Source organism: Mustela nigripes, chromosome 18, assembly GCF_022355385.1.
Source record: "Mustela nigripes isolate SB6536 chromosome 18, MUSNIG.SB6536, whole genome shotgun sequence".
Classification (NCBI taxonomy): Eukaryota; Metazoa; Chordata; class Mammalia; order Carnivora; family Mustelidae; genus Mustela; species Mustela nigripes.
Window position 1 is genome coordinate 29,693,150 of NC_081574.1, and position 10,213 is coordinate 29,703,362.

At 50.3% G+C, this 10,213-nt stretch overlaps 1 protein-coding gene across 2 annotated transcripts in view; it reads right to left on the reverse strand.

Moving 5' to 3' along the window:
* Positions 1-4,431: 4,431 nt before the first annotated feature.
* Positions 4,432-10,213, reverse strand: part of RNF122 (ring finger protein 122) — a 15,845-nt gene continuing 10,063 nt past the window's right edge. The window contains exons 3-6 of one of the 2 annotated variants that reach the window (XM_059384501.1): positions 7,937-7,982; positions 7,620-7,661; positions 5,709-5,788; positions 4,432-5,543 (exon numbers count right to left, since the gene is read on the reverse strand). In XM_059384501.1, coding sequence (XP_059240484.1) covers positions 5,429-5,543; positions 5,709-5,788; positions 7,620-7,661; positions 7,937-7,982 — 283 coding nt within the window. In that variant the 3' untranslated portion in view covers positions 4,432-5,428. Of the gene's footprint in view, positions 5,544-5,708; positions 5,792-7,619; positions 7,662-7,936; positions 7,983-10,213 lie in introns of both variants that reach the window. The other variant, XM_059384500.1, reaches the window with a different exon arrangement.

Consider the following 10,213-nt stretch of genomic DNA (forward strand, 5'->3'; position numbering starts at 1 on the left):
ATTTGGTGAATACTGAAGGCGGCAGAGAGGATGACTCCCTGGCCGGGGTACAGGAACGCTACTGTATTTTGGATTTGTTTGGATTTCTCTCGACTTACGCCCAGCTGGACATCCACTGTTCTTCCAAATCAGCTTCCCTCCACTGAAGCAAACCTGGGTTTTCCTTTCATTGGGTTTGGATGTACCGGCCCCGCTCACGTTGCATCGTGCCTTTAAAGTCATCGTGGATTCTCTTCCTGTCTTGGAGGGTATCAGCCACCTTCTTGAGACTTAATGAGCATATATAAATATTAAACCCTTAGAAACCCAGAGCTGGCCACCGGGGGATCTCACACCATCGTCTGGGTCAAAACCCTTAGTAACTGATGTATCTTTTGAACCATTCATGATGATCATGGCCCATCAGGAGTGTTCGGCAGTAATGTCATATGAGTAGGCTGTGATGAGGAAAAAAGGCAGGAGACAAAAGGAACGAGGGAGGGGAGAAGACAGGTGAGAAAAATGTGCTGAGATACAGCAATGGTGGAGACAGACAAAGACCGTGAAGTGCACCAGGAGCCACCAAAGATGGCTACTTGTGCTCCTGGGGTTGGACGTTTCCCCTTCTACAGAGCACAGGCCCTGGCTTGTTGCTGAGACTGTCATTTGGGACAGAAGCAGAAGCCATGTCAAAGCACAAAGGGGATATGGATCATATTCCCCCCCCCCCCCGCCATACACAGTATGTCAGCTTTGGTGTTTTTTTTTAAGACTTTTTATTTTTTTAAAGATTTTATTTATTTGATAGAGCGTGAGAGCACAAGCAGGGGGAGCTGCCAGGGAGAGGGAGAAGCAGACTCCTTGCTGAGCAGGGAGCCTGGATGCAGAGATCATGACCTGAGCCAAAGGTGGATGCTTAACCATCTGAGCCACCCAGGCGCCCCAGTATGCCAGTTTATTAAAGGAAGTTATATGGGCATGATTTCTTAAAAAGTAGGACCAGTAGGAATCCAGTGCTGTGGATGGTCTGGGGTCCGAGCCATGGTAAGCAGCTTGATTTTCTTCCCATGAATGGCGTTGGTCATTCATCAGCCCACATGACTGGTCACCATAGACCTTTTTGTCTCCAACTGGATCCCATCCATCGCTCTGAATCTGTGCATAGGACTTTGGCAAATTCACCCGAAGTGAGTGAGTGACACACGGTTAAGGGCATTCGTGTTATTCTGACACCCGGAGAAGCAGAAGAGGGTGGCAGAATGGAAGATACTGGCTGTCGGGGGTGCGTGAGCACGGCCTAACTGTGGAGACAGAAAAGGCTCCAGTGAGAGTAGGAAAAGGCCCAGTGGGCAATGAGTGACTTTGGGTTGGAAATGGTGGACCAGATGGGAGTGACGCAGAACAGGAATGTGCCATTCTTTGGGGCACCCGTTGTCCCAATCTATTTAAGTCCCTGACTTTCAAATTTTGCTCTGAGCCTCTCATTACAATTTTTCATTGTAAATGGCGGATCCACAGAAGATTCTTTTAAAGAAATTATCTGGGGCGCCTGGGTGGCTCAGTTGGTTAAGCAATTGACTTTGGCTCAGGTCCTGATCCCAGCATTCCGGGATGGAGTCCCACATCGGGTTCCCTGCTCAGTGGGGAGTCTGCATCTCCCTTTCCTTCGTTCTCCCCCTGCTTTTGCATGTGTTCTCTCTTGCTCACTCTCTGTCAAATAAATAAATCTTCAAAAATAAAATAAAAGAAGCCAGCTATTGTGGAGTTTAAAAATACCTGGGGCACCTGGGTGGCTCAGTGGGTTAAGCCTCTGCCTTCGGCTCAGGTCATGATCTCCAGGTGCTGGGATCAAGTCCTGCATTGGGTTCTCTGCTCAGTGGGGAGCCTGCCCCCTCCCCGCCCCACCTGCTTTCTCTGCATATTTGTGATCTCTGTCAAATAAACAAATAAAATCTTTAAAAAAAAAAAAATCCATGGTTCTAGCTAATGGTAAGCTCACAAATCACTTGACAATAACCTGGGGCTTTTTTCTTCCATGATGGCATCAGCCCAGGAGCTAACTAACAAGCACCTTCTGCTTTGAGTATCTTCATGGAGGGCAGTCTGCCTCCCCAGAGGGGTAAATACAGGAAGGAAAGCAAAATGTATTTTGTAAAAGAACTTGGTGGGTAAGTGGTCATTATCTTCAGATTGTTTGGTGCTTGCTTACCACGGATCACTGAAGTTAGGATCCTGGTATATATCATTATCTCTCAGCTTCCTTTAGTTTTTGCTTTATTATTATTATTATTATTATTATTATTATTATTATTTTGTATTTTATTTATCTGAGAGAGAGAGACAGACAGAGAGAGTGAGAGAGAGCACAAGCAGAGAGGAAAGGGAGAAGCAGGCTCCCTGCTAAGCAGAGAGCCTGATGCAGGGCTCTATCCCCAGACTCCGGGATCATGACCTGAGCCAAAGGCAGAGGCTTAACCGACTGAGCCACCCAGGTGCCCCTGATTTTTTTTAAAGGCAATCTCTATGCCCAACATGGGGCTTGAACTTACAACCCCAAAATCGAGAGTCGCATGTTCTACCAACATGTGCCCCTGTTTTTACTCTTTGAAACATGATCAGGATGCAAACGCTTCCTCAGTAATGGGAGCTCTACACACACTGGAGTTGCCTCTGAACATTTTGTGCACAAAGGCATTAGCTTAGCTTCCAAATGGGACTCGGCTCTTTTAAAAATCCCGATCTAAAGGAACTTCTGGATTCTCGCTCTACCAAGTTCCAGGCTCCTGGCCCCACACGGGATGGCCTCACCCCCAGCCTTTCTCCACATGAACGTTAGGACTTATGTGCCCTCTTAACCAACCCACCAGGCTGGTTAACCCTTTAGTGCTTTTGTCCAGGTCACTCCTGCAGGACTCAGTTCCAGTATCATCCCCCTTGCTGTCACTTCCACACCAGTTGAGCCCAGAGTCTTGCCCCATGAGCTTACTCACACCAGAAACACCGTGCTTACACCCTTTCCAAAGGCAAGGGCCGTCCTGCCTTCCAGCCCCCAGCCCCCATGGGCACGTGCCCTAGAAACACAACACTGAGAAACAGGACCACACTCATGACAGTGTACTGGGGACCAGTGACTATTTACCTTGTGATTGCTTACTGTCGTTCCTCTCTGATCAGCGGTAGCAGTTTTCCCTTCCTGTGCACTGTTCTACCGGGCTGGCTCGAAGCACTGCAAGCAATCCAAGGCATGTTCACCGTCATTCCAACTTCAGGACAATGCTATTCGAGTCTGCGAACGTGGACATTTTAGTACCAACATTTTAACTGGAATATGCCAACGCTGAAGAGGAGGGGACGGCGGTGTGGAAGTTTGTAGATAGACCCCTGGTTTCCCCCTCATCCCTGCACTGAAGCTGGCCAGACTAGAGGAAGAACTGGGGTCCCTGATGAAGTCAAGACCAGACTCTGTAGGGTTGGCAGCAGCGAGGGTGCTGAGGCTTTAAGGGGTGGGAGTTAGTCCTCAGAGTGTGGAAGAAGTCTTTGGGCAAAGGACCCCACCAAGACAGGGGCTGACCACTTCCCTAGGACAGGCTGGTGCTCCGGCCTCATCGGTCCATCGGACACGAGCACAAACTGTACCAGCAGCCTCCATGGCACCATCACAGAGGTGAGAGCCCATCACACCTACCCTTCAGGCCTAGCTCCTTTGGGTGCATGGGCAGCTCTCACCCATCGGTGGCCCCACCACCACACTCGACTTTGCTCAATATTCCTACTGTGCCCAGGACCCCGGGCTTGCTTCCTGGGATGACCATTGGCCACTGCGCTGGGCAACCATGGCCCACCTGCTCCATACTCACGATGGCCAAGAAAATTGTCCCCGGCCCTTCCGGTACATTTTGCATATCCATTCTTGATTCCATACTCCCTGGAGACGTTCGAGAGTGACACTGAAGCACGCGGGTTACAAGATCTGAGCACATAAATGTGGTGATGCCACTCTTGAGATGTTAGTGCAGGAGGGTAGCATGCGTCCGTGATGGTCAACAAGGTGAGAAAAAAGTTTAATAAGGGAAAGATCAAGCTTCTGTGTCACAACCTGGACCATGAGTGGTGGCAAAAACACAATTGTGTGAATTTCATGTCGGATTTTATTAATTTCAAGTCTTACTGATCTTGGCATTCAAACACACGTCACGGTGGCATACATCACACCTTTCTTGAAGCCAGGCTCATTCAGCTGATTTCTAGAATATTTTTAATCAGGCCTTAAAGTACACGGATATTAGTCCTATGGCATACAGGTAGTAACCCGATTTCCATTTTTTTAAGATTTGGGAACCTCTGGGCATGAGTTCTGAGTACGGGGAAGTGAGAAGCAGCAGTAAGAGAACTTTGTTTCCTTTGCTGGCAGAAAAAGGCCAAGAGACACAGGCCGCAACCACAGGCAGAAAGTTAGAGAACTTGTTATTAAATTTAATTTTCTTTAAATACACACCTTTGTCCCACCCTCACCTACTCCGGGGTGGGGGAGAGAAAACCCCACCCCCTCCATTCAGGGGTTCCATGTATAAAGCCTGAGATGGTGAGGAGGAAGTATAAAAATCCTATTTACAGAGGGGAAGAAGGTACCTGCCGCTACCTTAATTAACCTTCGGACACCCCCAGCCCCAGGCCCCTTTTGCTCCTTTAGAAAAAGCCCCTGCGAATTCATCTGAGTGTAGAACAAGCCCTTCCTCTCGAGGGGCGCTCAAACCCCAACACGGAATCGGAAGCTCTGAGATTAACCGAGGAAGAGAGTGAACGGATAGCACCACAGATCCCAGCAGAGGGAAGGCCTCTGCCCTCCGTTACCCCGCAGTCAGCAGGCCTGCGGGCCAGCCTTGATCTCCACAGGCCCCATGTAAACATTGACTTTCATTTTTCTATGTCCCTGCTCTTCCTGACTTCCTACAGAGCCTCCCTTCCCTTCCGCGGGAGGCACTTGGTTCCTTGATGGCTCCTTCCTCCCCTCCGCACCTTCCTAGGCAAGGGTCAAGAGGGGAGGGAGGTTCCAGGTGGGGCACGGCCCATCGTATCCCTCCTCTGAGGTCAAGGCAGCCTGTCCTCCTAAGGGGAACCCCCAGGGGGTGAAGGCCAAGTGCTGAGCCAGGTAAGGATGGACAGCTTTTTCCCCAGCAGGGACAGGCAGGGAGTCGATCCAGTATCAGGATACAGTGTCCTTTATGGGTGACGCCATTAGTTCCGAGCAGCAGGGAAGGCGGCTTCAGGAGGCCGAAAGGTGGGGCAACTCTGGTCTCACCCTGACGGTGGGGGACCAGCCTGCATTAGCGCCCCTTCAGAGAAGCAGGTCAGTCCCCACCCAGCAGTCTTGTTCACAGCAGCTGTGCAGAGGGACCAGGCACCCGGGAGGCAACGGGTCTTCTCCAGGTCTTGGTGCAGAGGCCAACACTCACACCAGCTCATCCAACAGGATCCCGATACTCTGAGTGGCCTCGGAGGGCCCGGCGATGGGCTTGTTACACATCGGGCAGACACAGCGTACTTCCAACCACTTCACCAGACACCTGTGGGCAGAAGACGACGCTGGCCGGTTCGGTCCATCTCAGAGAGCCCAGCTGCTTCTGGGAACATCTCTGTCCCTGCCCCCGCCCAACCCCTCCGGCTTGCCTGGTGTCCTGACAGGATGTAGGGCATCCCTGGATAACGCATGCCCCACAGCGGACACTTACTTCCGGTGAAAGGCATGTTGGCACGGGAGCACACCGAGCTCATCCTTGCCCTTGAAGTCTTCCAGACAGACTGCACAGGTCTGCTGCGGGGAGAAGGGGGCGGTGTTGAGAGGAGACTGGAGAAGAACCACACTCACCCATCAGCTCATCCCCACCCAGGGAAACCAGGCTGTGGCCACTTCCTCATCAGCCACTGAAACTTGAGTCAGAGGGTAGCCGTGAACCACACATGCTTCCTGGACCAAATGAAGGTGAAATTAAAAGTTTAGGGCGTGGGGTGTCTGGGTGGCTCAGTGGGTTAAAGCCTCTGCCTTTGGCTCAGGTCATGATCCCGGGGTCCTGGGATCGAGCCCCACATTAGGCTCTCTGCCTGGCAGGGAGCCTGCTTCCCCCTCTCTCTCTGCCTGCCTCTCTGCCTACTTGTGATCTCTGTCAAATAAATAAAATCTTAAAAAAAAAAAAGTTTAGTTCCTCAGTTGCACCGGCGCCATTTCAAGGACTCAGCAGCTGCAATGTGACTAGAGCAGCTCCCACACTGGGCTGTGCAGATGCCGGACATTTCTATCCTCACAGAAACTTCCATTGACCAGTACTGTTTTAGAAGAGTATTTTTTAATCCTTTCTCACCTAGTACATTTGGCAAGGGGGGCATGTATCACTAACTTGAGGTAAGGATGGGGATGTGGTGTTCGGTTAATACTCTTTGAATCCAGAGAGGGTGGTTGGGTTATGGACACTGGGGAGGGTAGGTACTATGGTGAGTGCTATGAAGTGTGTAACCCTGATGATTCATAGACCTGTACCCCTGGGGCTAATAATGCATTATATGTTAAATTTAAAAATTTTTTTAAAAATGAATGAGAAGACAAAAAATAAAATAAATATTCTTTGAATCCAGTTTCTTGTCATTATATATCAACACCTCAGAGCTGAACTCTTCCTCTCAAGGGGGGCTCAGGAAATACCCCAATTTGCTGAGATGTAACAGCAGGCATCAAAAAGAGGGATGAGGGGCACCTGTGTACCTCGGCTGGTTAAGTGTCTGCCTTCAGCTCAGGTCATGATCTCAGGGTCCTGGGATCGAGCCCCGCGTTGGGCTCCCTGCTCAGCAAAGAGTCTACGTACCCCACTCCCCTGCCCCTTGTAAGGGAAAAAAAAAAAAAAAAAAAAAAAAAAAGAGGCTGTCTCGTGTGAGCAATACCTGTGGATCCTTCTGGGTCCCAGACAACCAGACACACCCTGTGCACAAGTGTCTGTGGTTACGGATGGAAGCCTCGAGAGAGAAGTTACGTGATCTCAGGGACACAAGCAGGACAGGAAGAGGAAACGGCCTCCTGAAGAGTCCGTGTGAAGACACCCAAGGCCTTGCTCTACTGGCTGGCGGGGGAGGACCGTGGGGATGGATACCCGTGTCAGCTCCAGCGCTGGCTCAGGCAGGGTGCACGGACGGGGGTAAAAGGGAGGGAGGCTGGACTCTCCACGGCATGGAGTGCTGGGCCCGCCCTCCTCCTCAGCACTTACGCAGAGAAGCCTTCCCGGGGCCACACATCGCCACCACTCAAACCCTTCTATGACCCCTTTAGATCATCTGCCTGCACCAGTTCCAGACCTCGTGAATTCCACATACAGATTACTTACTGGGATGAGTCCCATTTATTTGGTCCAAGGAGAGATGAAGACAGGGGTTGAAAGTTCCTGAAAGGGGAACCCCTTTGGGTCTCCTCCCTCCTTGGGAACTCTGTATCGTCATGTTGCTATCCCTCAATCAACCTTGCTTTACTGACCACCAAGATAATGATGACGATAATAGCAATAATAATAAAGTTCCTGAGGGCCTAGACTGAGAGATGGAGAAGGTGCCATCTGCCTTGCCAGCTGGGCCCTTCCCACATGCTGCCCCAGCGTGCTTACCCCATATAACTGCAACTTCTTCGCATCTCCTTTAAGCACCACCTGGGAAGACAGAACGAAGCCACGGGGTCAGAAGAGCCAACTACAGGGGCCAGGTGCTCTCAACCAAAGAAGGGAGTCAGGTGTCCTGGATCCCGTGTCCCCGTCACCGCCCCCCACCCCCACCCCCCGCAACAGTAGGGTCTTCCTCTCCCTCTGGCGTAGGGCGAGGGCGCCTCAGGCACTGCCTGGGACAAGCCAGACAGGAGGACTGTACAAAGCCTCAGCTTCCACAGGAGCAGACAGGAAAAGTCTCAGGGAATGAGGTTGCACTTTACCTCCTTATAGCCGTATCGCTCACTCTGGGCCTGGTTCCGGAGTTTGCTGGGGGAGAAAGAGAAGGGGAGAGAAGAGGCTATTGCTACGCCTTGCAACAAAGAGAGCCATTCAGAGTAGGAGAGGCAGGCAGGCTGCGTGGGCTGTTCCTCTTGGGCTGGGAAGCTGCTCGTCACGGGGCTGTCTCATCCCAGAGATGCCACGGAGTGTGGTCCGGACCCAGGCAGGTCACCCAGAGGGGATTAAAGAAAGACCAACGATCTTTGTCAGGCCCAGCAGCCTCAACACTTACTGGCAGGTCCCACAGACGGGAGAATCCTGGCAGAGCACAATCTGGCAGATTTATTCATTCCTACTCCCTGCTGTTTCCCAGTACCTCGGTTTATTTAGGCTCCCCAAGTCTACAGATCATCAAGCTGCTTAGTGAGTACACAGAAGGAGTTGGATGGTCTTAAAAGGGGTCCCGCCATTAAGCCAGGGCGGCAGGATATAAATAAGTCTGTTGACCCTGGGGAATTTTTTGAGCCGGTGGCCTACATAAAACCTAACACAGCCAAGAAGTGTGTAAACCTGGTGATTCACAGACCTGTACCCCTGGGGCTAGTGATACATTATAGGTTTATAAAAAAATTAAATGTTTAAAAAAACAAACAAACAAATATATACAAACAAATATATATATGTAAACAACAACTAGCAACCAAAAAAACAAACAAACAAAAAAAACCAAAAAAACAAAACCCTTACACAGCCAAAACACAGCACTGTCCCCAGCGTCAAGCCCACAGTAGTTACAGACGACTTGCTCTGTGTCCACCCCTATTAACATACACATGTACACTGAGAAAGGTTCCTTTCTACAGAGGAGGAAAACAGAAGCCCAAAAAAGTTAAATAACTTGCCCAAGCCCCACAGGTAGTTGGCAGCATGAGTGGGTTTGAACCCAAGTCTACCAGATGACAGAGCCTAAGCTCTCTCGGACACATACTGTGGCCAGTTTCCCCTACTACACGGGACACGCCATTGTCCTGAGAAGGATACCAAGGATACCAGGCCACTTGGGAAACACTTGTTTGTCCCCAAGGCCACAACTGATGGCTGGGACCGTGATTATGCATTATTATTATTATTATTACACTGTCTTATTTGCAGTGAAAGAAACTTTCTAAATTTAGCAGGTAGCACTAGGTCTTTCTATAAGTGGGAACTCGGTGGGGCTTGCTTCTACCCCAGATCTGGGTTATTGGAAGGAAATATCAGAAGCTCATCTGGGTATAATAGGTGTTGCAGACTCTAGCCGAAGGACCAAAGCCAGCTGGGGTGAAGACTGGTTTTTATTCTTCAGTGATGGAAAGTAGAAATCAAAAGAATATTTCATGTCATGTGAAAAATATATGAAACTCAAATTTCCATGTCCATAAAATTTTATTTGAGCACAACTATGCTCATAATTTCCCTATTGTCTATGGCTGCTTTTGCCCAGGAGAGTGGAGTTATTGAGAGAGACTGGATGACTTCCAAAGCCCCAGATAATTCGTCCTTTTGCAGAATAAGAGTGCTGATCTGAGTTAGAGGAAGAGAATTTCAAATCGTGAGCCACAACCAAAAGGCGTTGAGAGAAGATGCTCTTTCCGTAGACAGTGTGGAGAAGCTGAATTGTAGCCAGAACAGGGGAAGGTGTAAAATGTGGGGCAGAGCAGAGCCGTGCCCTAGGGTCAGACCTAGATCGGGCTGCCAGCTCCTCCACTGTTCCTAACAGAAGTCAGGGGGCCTGGAGAGGCTCTAGGCCCAGAACCTCTTAAGATCTCCAGTCTAGGGGGACTGAGTGGCTCAGTCAGTTGAGCACCCGAATCCTGGGTTTCAGCTCAGGTCATGCATGATCTCAGGCCGGTGAGACTGAGCCCCAGTGGGCTCTCTGCTCAGCACGGAGTCTGTTTGGGATTCCTTCCCTCTTCCCTCTTTGTCCTGCCCCCTGCACTCTCCTCTCTCTTCTTCTAAAAATAAGTAAAATCTTGGGCACCTGGGTGGCCCAGTCGGTTAAGTGGCTGCCTTGGGCTCAGGTCATGATCCCAGGGTCCTGGGATCGAGCCCGGCATCAGGCTCCCTGCTCAGTGGGGAGCCTGCTTCTCCCCTACTTGTGTGCTCTGTCAAATAATCTTTCTTTTCTTTTCTTTTAGATTTTATTTATTTATTTGACAGACAGAGACCACAAGTAGGCAGAGAGGCAGGCAGAGAGAGAGAGAGGGAAGCAGGCTCCCTGCTGAGCAGAGAGCCCACTG